Source organism: Centruroides sculpturatus, unplaced genomic scaffold (genome assembly GCF_000671375.1).
Source record: "Centruroides sculpturatus isolate CEXI.00-Female unplaced genomic scaffold, Cexi_2.0 scaffold770, whole genome shotgun sequence".
NCBI classification, from domain to species: Eukaryota; Metazoa; Arthropoda; class Arachnida; order Scorpiones; family Buthidae; genus Centruroides; species Centruroides sculpturatus.
In genome coordinates this window covers 119,502-136,500 of record NW_019384992.1, presented here as the reverse complement: position 1 = coordinate 136,500, position 16,999 = coordinate 119,502, and the positions used below count along the sequence as shown (strand labels likewise).

The following is a 16,999-nucleotide window of genomic DNA, read 5'->3' as shown; positions in this document are numbered from 1 at the left end:
ATTCACTTGAGATATAATGAAGAAAAATAATTTCTAGTTGCTGTCACATGATTTTATTTGAATTTGAATGAATATTTATTATATTATTTCCAGTGAAAAATGAATTAATTTAATGATTTTTCAACTAATACATTTTTAAAAAGTCATTTTGTACATAGTTTGGAATTTTTTATGGTTTTGCAGCACAAAAAATGAGCTTTTGGTGTTTGCTATTTGATTCAGAATTTTACAGTAGAATTCAAATTAAATTCTACTGTAAAATTTCAAATTGGATAGCAACATTAAAGTTGAATTTTTATGTTATAAGAAGACATCATAAAAAATTCTAAATTGTAATTATTTCTTTTGGAAAATATTAAGTGTAGAAAATGTCTGATTGCATGAACAAGGTTCAGGAAATTAAAACAGATCTGGGAAAATTTGTGGTATAAAAAATAATAATGTGGCAATAGCTGCAAAAAATGGAATAGCATTTTGGCTATGCCTATAGACATTAATTGAGGAAATTAGTTAAAATACAGGGATATTGTATTTTAAAAGTGAAATTAGAATGTTGTTTAGTTTATTTCTGATTTATTCAGTCACTTGTTACATTTCTGTGTACTTACTGTTATATGCTTGTGGTAATATTCTGTCTGTCTTGGTTACTGAAGCACAGTTTTGATAAACTGCATTTAAAAAATTTTTTGGGATTGACTTAAAACTTCCTATTTATCTATTTAATTATCATAATTTTATAAATGTTATTTTCCTTTATTTTTTCTTATTTTTTGTATATTTATTATAAAGTAAAAAGTATTAACAGTTGAAATGTATTTTTTAAAATATGGTTGCATTTTCAAAATAATAATAATAATCTGTTTTAAATAGATTTTTGTATAATTGCCATACTATTATAAATTAATAAATTACAAAATAACAATTTTTAATAGAAAGTAAATTTTTATTTTACTAATATTTTTATTTTTTTGTTAAGATTAAATAAGAGTATTATTTTATTATTAATAATTTATTTTAGATTTGTTTTTCTTTTAATTTTTAAATTTTATGTTTAGAGGAAATAAAAGATGTCTGCATTGTGGAAAGACATTTTTCTTCCAGTTTGGTTGCAATTGTCAGTTTATCTTCTCCAAGAAAACTTAAAGTTTGTCACTTCAAGAAGGGAACAGAAATATGTAACTACAGCTATTCCAACACAATTTTAGCTGTGAAGTTAAATCGGCTTGTAAGTTTTTAGTAAATATTTTATTATATACATTATATTTTTACCTATTTACACGAGATATATTTTATCTGTACTTTCTACCAAACATATTTTTATGATATCAAACTGTTCAATAAATGTATTTATCATTTAATTATACACTTATCTCTCTTTTTACATAGTCTATTTTTATACAGTTTTGAAATAACATGGTTGTCAAAAGAAAATTAATTCTCTTTTTCTGATGCAATTGATTTTTTTTGTTTATACAAGAAGAAAACAGTTTATTTGAAAATTTTTAAATATAACTATTTGTTAAAATTGTGTTATTGTTAAAAAGGTTACTCTTTTTTATTTAAATACTGGTTTTTAGAATTACATGTTTTTAAATCAAGAGTTCATTTATCTTTTTGAAGCACAGTACTGTATGTACAGTACATCAGAAAATACTGTGTGAATATTTTGTTTCCTATGCTGCCTTATGTTTACTATATTTACTTACAAAAAATATTAATTATAAATAATGTTAGAATAAAAAGCTTTTGTTTCTTTGTAAATTACAATACATATTGTTTTGTTCCATTGAAGTTGTGGATCCTACCAAGCATTTTTCTACAGGATGTATATACTGTACTTTTTACACAATTTTATTATGCAGCATTCTTTGAAATACATCCACTGTAAAAAAAGGGATAAGTGTAGTTAATTTGTTTACTAAATTTGAAAATACGATATTTACTTGAATAATTCATACACTTTTTTCCAAAACATTATGAAAAAGTCGGAGTGCACAGTTTATTCAAAACTAATTTGATATGACAACCTGCAAAGTTCAGGGGGGCTTCTGATTACAGTGTTTTGCTTTTGGCTTAAGACAAAGAAGTGTGATATATCCAGCAGTGCTTTATAATACTAAAATTCTCGGCTTTTACTAAACAGATTATACATGCTATGGAATCTCTATCCTCTATTCCTTAATCAGCAAGTGTTCTTGATATAAAGTAAGCTTAGTTTTGCAATACTGAATTTTATTCATGGTTATATTGTATTAAATGACATAAGCATTGATACCACAAACACCCATTTAGCATTATTTTTTTTTTAGCAGTGACATTTAAAGACAAATGCTGTTCATATAAAAACAAAATATCAGTTGCAATTTTATTATACAGTACTATATTTCATAATAAATCACTTATTAAAAATTTGTGTAATTTATATTTTTCAATAAAAATTATAAATACAGTAATTGAAAATTTAAAAAATAAATATTGAACATATAATAGAACATCAAAACTTATAAAATTACAAGTAAAAATTCTCTAAAAAGCAAAATAAAGTTACTACTGTGTAAAAATTTTAGAACTTTTCTTTCAAAAATATAAAGAAATATTTTTCTTACACATTTTGCATTGAGTTCAAAACTTTCAAACTTTTATGTGAATTGAGAATATTGTGTCAATTCACATAAAGGTGTGAAATTTCAAATTCACAGGAATTTGTAAATGAGAAGACAATACTTAAAACCAATAAATAAACAACTTTTAATGTCAAAAGGAAACAAATGATGATTGATCTGACCACCTGTTTTATTTATTTAGATTTTGATGAATTTATTATTTCACCTGCAGTGCTAGTTTCAGTGAAAACGTTAGGAATAAAATACCCTATTTTGTTGCAAAAAGAAATTCAATGGCTATTGGTAATTTAAAATTTATTCACTCAAGTGCTTTTAAAATTTGGGGACCAAAAAAAAATGCAATATATTCGAATATGTGCTATAATGAGGTGCAATATAATGAGGGGCTAATGTATTTGTAAAAATATTATATTATTATTTATAATTATTTAAGTAAATAAAAATTAAATAATAGAAATTAAGTACTTTAGCAAATTATTGTTGACTTATTTACATCTTTTATTTTTTTTTAAAAAGTATTGTTATTAAAATTTAAATGAACATTTGAATTATCAGTATTGGAATATAATATATAATATTTTTTATATAGCGATTAGTAGTATGTCTGGAGGAAAGTCTGTATATACATAATCTTCGTGACATGAAAGTTTTACATACAATTCGTGATACACCCCCTAATCCACGTGGTTTGTGTTCCCTATCTATTAATACTGATAGATGTTATTTGGCATATCCAGGAAGTAGCACAATAGGAGAAGTACAGATATTTGATGCAAATACATTGGTAAGATTTTTTTAAATATATAAAAACTTTTCTCGTTTATTAATCAATGTATAAATTACTAAATAAGTTTGATATGGGTGTAATTTTTTGCTTTTGTAAACTGCATATTTGAATAATTCAAATCATAAAAAATAATTAAATATCTATGCTGACATTACTTTTAATAACAAAATTTTTCAAGTAGGCCTACATAATTTCAGTCTGATAACACATACTGTATAAGAAAATAAATTGAAAGATTTTATAGATTATTTTATCTTAGTCCATTTTAAAAATCTAAACTAAGTCTAAGCCAATATAAGCTGCTTTCCTTGAGCATATTGAAATATTTTCATAATTTTATATATAAAAGGTTAATTTACTGACATTAAATTTTTCATATTTAAGTGAATTTTTACTTTTTGAATTCCATTTTTAATTAATGGCATTCTGGACACAAAAGCTGAAGATTCAAGGTTAAGGTTTATTGATAATTAATTTTTAAAAGCTAGGAGGAATTTTTTTTGGTGTAGAACAAATATTGTAATAAAATGTTTTTAACAATATATTATATGTATTAATTTCAACTGATGATATTATGGATAGATTCTAAAACATGATTTTGTGTGAAAGTTATTTTTTTTATAATCTATTAGTAGATTTTTAAATTTCATTTTTGATTCATAATTATTTGTTCTAATTTATAGCAAACAAAACTTATGATTCCTGCTCATGATAATCCATTAGCAGCATTAGCATTTGATCCAAATGGTATGAAATTGGCAACAGCTTCAGAAAAAGTAAGTTTTTAAGAATGCCAAAAGTTTATTTGAAAATTTAAACATTATTGTTTCTCTTTTTTTACTAACAATTTTTTCAATAATAAAACAATTTAGGCAAACATATTTATGAAATTTTTGTTATTAAATATAATTAATTTTTTATAATAATTGAATTTATATTACTCGTATTGTTTTACTAATTTCTATAAATTAGTATTTCACAGCATGTACTGTTGTTTATGTCCTAAGATACTCTTCTTCATATGTGAACATGAAATCAATAAGTTGAATTTTTATCTAATTTGAAGTCCTCAAAAATTTAGCTATTATATATTTTCACTTTAATTAGCAGATCAGTGTTTTCTTTTGGATTTCATTATGACTTTTCATATGTTTATAAGTATAAGTATAGATAAATTCTATACTTTAAAAAAGTCTAAATATCAATATTTTTTATTTACAGAACAAACACTAAATTTAAATTGAAGTTTTCACAGGTTGTTCTTTCATTGTTATAAAATTATATTTTTTAAATTATATTAAAGGAAGAGCCTACACAAGAAGATTGATTGTGCTCTTTGATATTATGTTCCTGTGAAAAGGACAATACTGTGGAGACAAAATTTAATGCTTGTTTTCTAATTCTAATAAAAAATTTACTAAATTTAAAAATTTTAATGGTTCTTATTGTTTATATCATTTGTATAAACAATCTTATATAAAAAGATGTTAATTATATATATATTAATTAGCAATATAGAATTTAGAGTTCTGTTCAAAGAGAATGAAAGCTTTAACTAAAAATTATTTCTAAAAGCATTAATTTATTTTAATGAGTTTATTTTTTTGAAGATTTTAATGAAAAAAAATAATTTTAGAACAAAGGAAAGAAAAACTAACTAAAGCTTGATTAGATACTCAGGTATTTTAGAGTTAAGTGTTAGAAAGAAAAGTAAGATAATATGAAATTAATTAGGTGTATTATTAAAAGATTAGAAATTTCTCTAATGTATTAGAGAGAGAGAGAGATAATCCTCATTTAACAAGATGTGAAAATAGTGTGAAAATCTAACTAATAAAAATATATGTAATAATAGTTAGATGCATTTCTGGGCTCCTGATCTGCATATTTGACATTTGTTTGACTTTTTTATTTAACATACAGGACAATAAACTATGAACCTATCATCATGCAAGTGTTATTACCTGGAATACTTCAAATCCTTATCATCTATGTGCTAAATAAATATTTTTTTTGTGTAGATTAGATGTTCTGTTGTAGCAGAAAGGTTAGTTATAACCAAATGCTTGAAAACACTCAATGTAGAGTTTTTGGTGTAGGTTGTTGTTTGAGTGAGGTCTCTAAGTCTAATTGATCAAGATGCCTCTGCAAATGTTTTCTGTTGAATACCAGAAAAATTTGAAGTTTTTTTGGTCATTCATGTCTCAAAAATGTCAAAAATATATTACAATAAAGACATCCAAGATTAGAACAACAAAAATTAAAATTGTTTAAAGTGGTAATTAATTTATTTTTCACTAAAGAATAGGTTAAAGTATGTACCATGTAATGTCTGTTAGTGTCCTTTCCCAGAACTGTTACGCCAAAAAATTCCATCTAGTATAAAACTGCAATTAATAAATTGCATTAAAATAAAAATATTTTAAAGGAAAATGTGTTATATGATATATATATCAAATATTAAAATGTATTATATTAATTTATAGATTTTGTAGGTTGAATATTAATTCTTTGATGATTAAAAAGAAGCAATATTAAAAACAAATTGTAAAACTTAATGGCAAATGTTACTATTCTTTTTGCAATTTTTATAGTTTATATGAAAAGATCACTGAAAAGATTATTTCTGCAATAGGAAACTGATAAATGAGAAAAATCACAAAAATAATAGTGACATATCAATATTGACCTATTGCATTATAACAAAATAAGTAGTTTGTTATAAAATATGTAGTATATGTATTAAATGTGTAATAGACAGTTTTTCTGTTAAAATAAATATATTTAGCTGAAAATTTTATAATTAATTTATATTTTAATATTTAAAAGTTTTACTCAATTAGGAATGTTTAAATTGATATATTGATTGTGTTTATTTTTTAATATATATAAATACAATAACTTAAATCTTACATAATGCAGAATATTTATTGAGTAATTTTTAAATTTCATTTTGCTTTTCCAGTTTTGTGTTATAATTGTTGTAACCAAACAGTTATAATTTTACTTATCTGTATTAATCATATCATTTATTTACCACTTTTAAAAATATTAGAAATACAAATAAGTAAATTTTGAATAATTATTATTTATATAACTTTAAATCATAAAATAAAAAGTTTAATAATTATTGATTTGGTGACATTATATAGTTTTAATTAATGTAAATAAAAATATTACTTGAACTTTGCACCATATTAAAAAGATGAAAGAAAATACAGTGGAAACTCGGTATACGACCTTAATCCATTCCTGATGTTTGGACATACACTGAATAGGATGTATACCAAACCAACCTTTCCCATAAGAAGTAATAATGTAAAAATGATTAATCTGTTCTAATGTAAAAAAATGGCTGGCTTTAAACACCTTGCTTTCCTGGCTAGTTCCTGCTTGATTTTTCATGAGATCAGCATGTATCTTTTTAGCTTTCTCGCAAATAATTGCTTCTGATACGCTGTCGCCAGCACACTGTTTTTCAGTTATCCAAAGCAAAAGCAATTTCTCAACATGATCTAATGTCTTCGATCTCTGTTTAGAAATTGATTTAACCCCTTTCGCAACGTTAGCAAATTTAATAATGTCTTTATTTTTCACGATTGTCGATATCGTCGTTCTCGGAATACGGTATGCAACAGTTAAATCTCGAACACGCATGCCACCTTCATATTTCTCAACAATCTCTTTTTTCAGTTCCATTGTGATTCTAGTCATTTTTTTAGTTTTCTGTTGCTTTTCATTTGCCTTTTTGCAATTCATGATTAATAAAAATAATAAAATTTTACTTACAAATTAAAATCAGAAGAAATTTAACAAGTTTTTAAACTGGCACCACAAACAGTCATGTCTAGTACACCAATAGTGCTACTTGTTCATAGATGGCGCGTATAATTGAATTAAGTTGTATACCAAACAAAAGTCGTATACTGAGCAAAATTTGTTTCGTCCAAACAGGACGTATTCCAAATTTGATGTATTCTAAAGCAGACGTATACCGAGGTACCACTGTACTTAATTCTGGAAACCACATTAAAATTTAATTTAGTTTCCAGTTTAGTTTTAATATAAATATTCAATTTATATAATCTTTGAAAATAGAAATTCATTTTTTCTAGAAAAGCAAATACCTGTACATTCGATACTCGAACAAACTTTCATATGTACACAATTTAATTATAAATATATGAAAATAGCTTTTTTAATGAAAATTAATTGTATAAAATTAAATTTGTCATTTTATACATTGTTTAATTATTTATTAATGATAAAATTGATATCATTTGAAACATAACATTTTGGTGAAGATTTGATGTCAAAGTAAAGCTCTATTTGTAAAAATGAAGTTAATATAAATTTAGCAGGAAAGTTAGAAGTTTACTGTGAGTGCATGTGCCATGTATACAAGATTAAGTCACAACAAATTCAGACGGATTTTTTTCCTGTTGAAATGTAGTGCTAACAAATGCTATATATCACTGTGAAGAATAGTTATCAATTTCTGTTTAATATGTGGGTTTTTATTTTATTTTCATGATTAGTTTAGATTTTGTATTAAGTCATAAGTAAATTAGTTAAAGTAGATTGGTGCCTAATGCCACAAAATTGAATCAGTTAAAATGTCACTCAGTAGTTTGGTGCCAAAAAGCAATAGGATAATAAAGATAATCAAATAAACAATATTCAAATATTTTCAGCATAGCAGAAGGATTAGATACGGAACAGCATGCTACATTATTATTATAAAAACAAAATAAAATTTGAAATGTAGTACTTCTAATTTGATGTGGGGCATAAACAAATACAATAGACAATGACAACTTAGAAACTCAACAATAGTGTAGTTGGATTTTCACAACTTACAGAATTTATTTGTCATCTCTTTTTGTATCTTACAGAAATTTCAGAGTAACTATGCATTTGAGTAAGATTGTCAATAACATGAGTGTTAGTATGTTTCCAACATTTTGTGAGTAATTAAAACATCATCAGAATTATTAAGTAAAGCAGGAATGAAATTACACATTTTGTTGAAGAGAGTGAACATTTTGAAAAAAATTAAAATGTGCAAATTGGAAATCATTACCATTTTCAATATAATTTAGAAAAAGTAAAAAAGAATTCACAAAGATATTACTTATATTTATAAGAAATATTTATATTTATAACTGCTGAGAGAACTTTGGACTGCAAAAACAAAACAGTATAAAAATAGGTAAAAACAGAAAATACAACCTATAATAATTAATAAAAAATAAGTTTTTTTGTTGATCTTGAATTCCATAAATGAAAATTTAATCTTGGGCTCTCAAGCACACTCAAAGGGTCTCTTCATTTAATTTTAAAGCATAGGCTACTTACCGCATCTGTTCAAAGATTGGCAGAAATGATGGCAGAAGTACATTAAATTTCATGCGAATACTTAGAAAAGACCACAGTTACTATGCCTTAGTTATTATCATATGTGGGAAAAAATTAGTATTAATTTGTTTTGACTTTGTCGTCTTATATATTTATTATATCCTATTATATTTATAATCTAGAACAGGTTAAATAAAATAGTTTAAATAAATGTAAAAATTTATAAACAAATTTATCATAGTGTATTTGTTGTAGGGTACTGTGATTAGAGTATTTGGTGCTTCAGATGGGCAAAAGCTTTATGAATTCAGAAGAGGAATGAAAAGGTTTGTCTTCCATCTGTACTTATGTTTAAGTTTTTGATAAAAATATTCTTAAAATCTTTTCTTCCTTTTAACTAAAATTAATCAATTTTGCTTTTAATTTAATCATAATTGAATTGAAACAATTCATAACATATTTCATTTAAATATGCATTTAACAATCATGTAGCAATGCCATAAAGTGTGTTGTGGGATTGCTATATGACATGTGAATGCATTAATTTACACTTTGGTATATACATAGCTTGCTTATTTGTGGAGTTTAAGAATAAATTATTATGTAAGTTTTATTTTTAATTCAGAAAAGACTAATGTGAGAATTAGTTTAAATGGAAACAGCTTTAGTTTTTAGAATTTTTGTTAATGTGATTGAAATATATTTAATTTTATCATTAACAAAGATTGCATTAACAAAATTAAAACTTAATATGTAATATTAAACATTAAACTTAGAAATTTGTATTTTTTGTTATATTAATATGTTGTTATTAGTTATTATCTAGAGTTATCTTTAAAATATTTCAAATCTTGATAAAATGTACAGAGAAAAAGCATGTGTATGCAGTTTAAGTTTTAAAATAATTAAAACAGAATTGGAAAAATCTAAAGTTGAGCTATGAATTATTTTTTTTTCATTTTTCTCATTCAACTCATTGTGTATATATTATACATTATGATAAGATGTACACTTATTTTATATATCAGGTAATCAAAAATAGTTTTTGAAAGGGAGTAAAAATGCTTGTATTTTTTTGTTTAAAATAATTTTATTCATCAAAACATACATTTTCACATTTGACTTCACTTTCTCAACAAGAGAGTAGTTTGAAAATACCATTTTTATAAATGATTTGAATGGCTCCTGAAAAAATCTTCCTTTGTATTTGGTGGACTTTAAGGAGTATTGTTTATCAAGAGTACTCGTATGTTGGTCAAACCTTCACAGCAAATTTGTACAGTGAGCAGCTAAAAGAGTACAAGATAAATTAAACTTAAGACAGCCATCTTTGTTGAATCATTGAGGTGTTTTTGTTTTTACAAGATAATACTCACCCACACATCGTAGAAATTACAAGAAACAAAATAATGCAATTGGTATGAGAACTTTTATCTCATCCTTCCTATTCTGCTGATTTATCTCCATTGATTACCATATTTTTTATTATCTTTGGATAATTTTAGTCATGGAAAACAATTTACAGTTGCAGCTGTAAAAGACAAAGTGACTCAATTCTTAATGCTAAAAATGGTATTTTCAAACTGTCCTCATTGGGAAAGTGTAATTGAATGTGAAGGTGAATATTTTGACTATTTTTAATGGAAAAAATTGCTTTGGAGTTTGAACAGTTTGTAGTTCAAATGGTCTCCTGGAATGAATTAAATTCAAAGTAGGAGGTATCACTGTATACAGAAATTTCTGCAAAGACCAATTCTAGGATAAATAGGCTATAGAGTGTATGCAAATAGAAGTATATTTTAAAACACTTTTTAGTTTAAATCAAACATTACATTATAATAGATGTTCAGAAAAATCTGCACAAAATATCTGACTCTAGCTAACAGTCAATAATTTTTTATTATGTTGCATGTGCTATAATTTGAAAGCATGTGGAATACTGTAGAACATTCTAGAATCTTTTTCTGCATTTGCTTTTCTGCTTCTGTGAACAGGATGGCAGTGCCCCCCTACAGTCAGGTCTGACACCACCTGCAGTTAGTTCTTTCAGAACTATTTCTATACACACAAATGGCTGCATATAGAAATAGTTGAGTGGATGGAGGAGGAAAATAAGAGAGATGGGGAACCCCAGAAGTAATGCACTCAATGACTACTTTTATGCTAAAACAAACTGTGTTTATTTAACTAAGATTATAAGTATACACAAAAAGTAAAATTAACCTCAAAGAAAATAATTTCTTAACTATAAGGAGATGCCTAACAACAACATAGGTATGCCATTGATTAGTTAGCCTTATCTGTCTTATAATTATCCTAATTTTCATGAGAGAGAGAATTTACAATGGACCATGAGTAGATATTTACCTTTTTTTTTTTATTCTTAAACACTATGTAGTGTAATAAATTCAAACACTTGGCATTCTATCATCTTTATTTAGTTCAGTTGATCAGCTGCATTTTGCAATAATTTTGCAAATTAAGGAATTTTAAGACAGATTATAGATGTAGAATTACAAATAAAAGAAAACGTACAGCTTTTTATTGTCTTTCAAATAACTGTTTAGTTCATAGAGTTTTTCCCATGGTAAAACCTGTTACACAAACTTGTGCAGATTTTCTCTGGACACCTGTTAGTTCAATAAATTATTGCTACATTGAACATTTTAATTAAAATTAAATATTAATCCAAGGATTCTTTATCATCAGTCAGTATTACTAGTTATTTATTTTGGTGTCGTGTATTTTCAATATTAAATTTTAATTATATAATTTAATAATTTTAAATTTAACTTCTTGAAGAAGCGGGAATAAATTGCACAAGTCAAAATTTAAGAAATTTTTTCTGAACTGTAGATTTTTCTGAATCTGCTACATATTATATATTAGATGATAATTAAATACTTAAAGAATATTAATGAATACTTATGTACATTTTCTATGAATTGAGATTTGTATATTTTAATAATTAAAGAAATTTATTTTTCTTTAGATGTGTCAATATATATTCCCTTTCATTTAGTGAAGATTCTTTGTTTCTATGTGCTTCAAGTAATACAGAAACTGTGCATATATTTAAATTAGAAAATCCTAAAGAACTGTAAGTAATTTGTTAAAGATATGTATAATATAAGATATATAGAATTAAAATAAATATTGATAATTAAAAAAATTTTTAACCTTATTCATAATAGTTATAAATTAAAAATATAGTCTAAAATTAATAATGATCTATATAGAACAAACTTGCAATGCTTTTTTTTTAATCAATAATTGAAAATTAAAAATAGTTGACAGAGTTCAGGATTTAGGTATAATATTTGATTCAAAACTCTCTTTCAAACTGCATATAAAAAATTTAATTAAACAGGTCTCAATTTGTAGGGGAATGCTTTGGAAAAACTAGAATAATTTCCATTAAAAACACTCTTAGAGTATTATTTTTCACCAACATACAGTCTCTAATAGACTATGCCCTACCTATTTGGGCTTCTGCTTCTCCATCTACCTTAAATAAACTTTATTCAGAATTGTCTAAAGTTTCTATTTTACTTAACAAACTTTCTAACTTTCTATTTACAGACTGCTGAGTAGTTGCACTTGTTTGCCTAGGTTTACCCAATTTCTATAAATGCACTGAATATTTTGATGGATATATACTAAATATTTTAATGATCTATTTCTATTCCAATATATTTATCTCCACACTCCCTTCGTTAATACTAAAAATACTACATTTGTACTCTCCATGTTGTTGTCTTAATGTTACCGTTATTCCTACCAGAAAGCTGCTATAAAAATCGAAGATAAACTTTATAATGAAATAATCAATGATTGCTTGAAAAATTGGGCTAGAATAGTCCAGGTGGCACAACAGGCGAGTGCACCGCACGGCAGGTGGAGGTTGCAGGTTCAAGTCCTGCCCCGGATCAGTTGTTTTATTCCAGAAGGTTCTAAATTTATTTAATAAATTATTAAAATTATAATTATTAATTTAATCAAGTGTCAAATTGCTTGACCTAACTTCTCCCTGTAGTGTCAAATTGCTTTATAATAATCATTTAATTAGCCAAATTCTAGCCTGATCTTTCAAGCAATTGTTGATTATTTCATTATATACTCATTGGGCTATAAGATGTTTATTATTTACAGATAAACTTTATATTGAATTTACTAAATTTAAGGCTGTTTGCAAAAAATTGCTTTATTTTATACAATTGTTTTTTTATTTTTATGATTTATTCCTTTTATTTCTGTTTTATTGTGTTTTTTATTCATTTTACTGGATCTGTTGTTTCTTTGTTGTATGGGGGTTGGCAATCATAATGCCTTAACGACATTGCCAGTAATATTATAAATAAATAAATAAATAATAAGTAATTTATAAAGTTTGCAAATATTTTAAAAAGCTTTATAAATAAAAAAAATTAAAACTTTTGAAGTTTATAATCATCATTTAAAATATGTTAACTTTTTATCAATCCATTTAAAAGTATTTATATGCTTGTTGTTTTCTTTGATCTTGGAACATTAATATTTGCCATTTTATAGTAGTTACTTTTATTTTAAATTTAAAATTAAAAACAATATGGAACTACTACAATTGAAATTAAAATTGCTCAATACTGTGCATTAAATGAGTACAAATTGTTTGATGCAATTTATTTCTCATCTGTGCATTATGTACTTAATTTCATAAAAACAGTGTTAAATATTATTTGATAAATGTTTTCATTGATAACATTTTTTAAATGAAAATTAATTTCAAAAATATTTTAATAAGAATAATAATAATAATAATCTTACTAAAGTCAATGAAATAAACCAAACTGGTTAAAAGTGAATACCACCTAAATCTATTTTCAATTAAAACTAAGATTTTAATATTGTTTAATAAATAAACACTTTAAAATAACATACATGGTTTTTATTTCTAAATATTATTTTAAATATTCAAAAATTGACAGATTGATTGTAACTCCAACAGTAGAAAATGTAATGCTATCATTTATTTAGAATTTAGTTACAAAAAATAGATAGATAAATTAGATTTAATAATGTAATATCAGACACTAAACATCAATAAAATAAATTGACAAATACTTTTGTTTTGAATCATATAAAAAAATTCTTCAGAATTTGGTTGGGATTTGAACAAAAGAATATTAGTACTTGCATTTAAATGTTCAAATTTGAATTATGAATTTGAAATATGAACAAATGAATTTGTTTATTTTTGTTAACTACAAAATTGGATGAGCTAAATGAATTTAGGATATACAGTGGGTGATTGGTTAACGAACAACAAGACTTTGTTTGCTATCCGAATTGTTCGTTAACTGATTATCAATTTACCATAGGTTTTAATGGAAATTTAATTAATTCGTTCTGGAGATCGCCAAAAATAAAAAAATATATATACTTTCTTACTACGTTTATTTATACGTAATAATAAAAATACATACATGCACAGTCTTGCGTTTTTATTAGTCATGTTTTTTCCGTTTGAAAGGGTTAAAGAATCTGTCTAATGTCGATTGCTTTTCTCTCTTCTTCGTGATTTTTCGTAAGTAATTAATAGGATTACAATTGTAGAAATCCCCAAGCTTCAACCTGGTTTGGATGCCATTCTAAGACCATTGTTCTGACATCTTCCCACTTCTTCAAAAGATCTTTAGTAGCAAATATCGGCATTAATCCTCTTTTTCAGAAGAAAACGTATCTCGCCGAGTTTCTTGGTGTTCTTCATTCAAGAGTTTTTGACATTCTTTTGTCGTCAGATCCGTTTCAGGTTCCTTTATGAACTCTTCGATGTTCTTTATTTCTCAGATGTGACTTTTGTTACTCCTTTAGCTGCTTGAGTCTTCTTGATTATACAGTATTTTTCTTAAATAAGATTGAACTACGGCCTACTGTAGACCTATTCAAGCCATACTGCCCAGCAACATTAGGCATCTTCTTCCCACTTTCTACCTTTGCTATTATACTCTCACCTTTTGAAAAGAAAAAAAAACAGACTCAAAACTTAATTTGTGCCTACCCGACAGTCTCGCGGATACATAAAAGAATTGTTTTGTCAGAAAAATAAAAGGCTGGAATTACAAGGGAGAGTTTCAAAGTTTGGAGGAATACTGTCCGATCGGTATATACCGGCTTGAGCGTCGATGTCAACGTCTCCCGCACTCCGAAAAGTTTCGAATTGTTGCCCGAAGACCAATCGGTATTCATTATTTTATGTCGCTTCTTCTTGTGTTCGTTCTGTGCGGTGTTCGTTATCCAATCATGTGTTTGTTGTCCGAACACAAAAATCTTTCGCGAAAGTGTTCGTTATCCGATCTGTTCGTTAACCGATCACCCACTGTATTAAAATATATATGTGGTTTTTAAAAGACTATATTTTGTTATATCTTAAAGTCAATGTTTGGTTATTGAAATATATTTAAAAATTGATTGTAGATCCAAGAAACTATGAAAGTACAGATTACTTACAAATTTTCAGGAATATTTAGTTTAAAGCAGCTTTGATGGACCAACAGAGATCGGTCATGTAATAATAATTCCATAGTACATCCTGAACTACTAATTATTTGGCTTTTGTGTCTAAACACTATAAACTGATAAGATCTTAAATTAATCATTTATTAAATGTGAACTAGCAGTTAATATCACTGGCAGTTGCAATTTTATTTTGTTAGATGCTGTTACTAGGATTAAATGTAAATACTATAAATCTTCTAATAGATGACTAGGCATCTGTTGGACAGCATATACTGGTCCCTGGTATATATAAGAGACCCATCATCTATTCCATTCTTGCAGAATTTCAAATCCAAACTAGTGATATAAAAAGAGAGAAATATGGTTCATTCTTCTTTCTACCACCACCTCAGTGGATTTTCCCATCCATTCTCTCTCCCAAGTAATGAAAACTGAAAGTAATTAAAAAGAACTTTTACTTTTTATTTAACAGAAATGCACATTACTACACAACAGCATTACTATTGTAAGCATAAAGTTACTGTAGTGTTATTACCATATCCATGTTTTGCGAATTTTTCTAGCCACTCTCTGCTAGCTCTGAACACCATATTTTGTTTATCATTTTTAATCTAACTGTGGGATGATTTCTCTTGTCCATCACCATCCATTTGGAGATATGGTTACTTTTTCTTCGCCACTCACAGATCCTTTTCTCGCTGATCTTCTTGCACCCTCCTTCTGCCAGCCTCATTGCTCCTTGCTTCATTCTTATCTATATATATAACCCATTCAACGGGTATCTGTCTGTCCGGTAACCATTTGATAACGGACACTAGAGGCGCCCCTATCGTGTGTCATATTTCAAACATTCAAATTAACAATTTTAATTCTTATTTAAATTAACAATATAAATTTTTATTATTTATTTGGCCAATAAATTATTATTTGGTCAATATAACAATATAAATAATTCAGTATATTTGTAATAGGAATTTATTATTTCAGGGGCTTATATCTCTAGAAGGGTCGCGAGTAGGGGTATGGTTCCTTTGACTTTATTGTTAGTCAGGGGTCTACGGTTTGGGGGGTTGCCACCTCTTCATTCAGAGGGTAAATCTTACCATTTGGACTTTAACAGAGCTGTAGAGCATATTGATAGGAACAAAAAAGTCAAAGGAACCGTGCCTCATGGAAATTTGTAAAGAATGCCCACTAGGGGGCATCCCGAGCTACTAGTTCTTAATAAATTAGATAGATAAATTAGAATTATGAGCATCATGCTTGCTCTTCCACTTGCAAATCCACTTTGATGCACCTTGAATTTTTGTGCTGCTGCTTCTCTGGAATATTCTTTTGCATATACAACTGCATTCAGTTTGAAGGCAATACTATAAGGTCTCTTGGCCCATTCCAATTGATGTCTAGTTCACTGATCTGTGTAAAATGGAGAGTGTAAAATAAAAAATACAGAAAGATGTGTCCACTAACATATTTACCATATACTAAAGTTGTACCCCATATCTTAGTAAAAACATTTTTCAAGGGTTTCCCATAGGAAAATTACCACAGCATGTGTAGAACACTCGTAAGCTGAGTGTAGGAATTTAACAACACCCAACATCTATTGGAAATCTGGCATCTATTTAGCAGTTTAAATTAAATAGCTGACATTTTTAGATCTGGCATTTGTTGGAGGATTTATGGTAAAATGAGCTAAAAATTGCATAGAATAGAAGGCATATGAACAAGT

The 16,999-nt window shown here is 26.3% G+C and overlaps 1 protein-coding gene across 4 annotated transcripts in view; it reads left to right on the top strand.

The window, feature by feature from the left end:
* The window catches only part of LOC111633037 (WD repeat domain phosphoinositide-interacting protein 2-like), a 75,953-nt gene that overhangs the window by 22,736 nt on the left and 36,218 nt on the right, over window positions 1-16,999 (top strand). For all 4 annotated transcript variants that reach the window (XM_023377564.1, XM_023377563.1, XM_023377562.1 and 1 more), the window contains exons 3-7: window positions 1,056-1,225; window positions 3,214-3,408; window positions 4,095-4,187; window positions 9,025-9,095; window positions 11,762-11,869. In XM_023377564.1, the coding sequence (XP_023233332.1) occupies window positions 1,056-1,225; window positions 3,214-3,408; window positions 4,095-4,187; window positions 9,025-9,095; window positions 11,762-11,869 (637 nt within the window). The remainder of the gene's footprint in view (window positions 1-1,055; window positions 1,226-3,213; window positions 3,409-4,094; window positions 4,188-9,024; window positions 9,096-11,761; window positions 11,870-16,999) is intronic.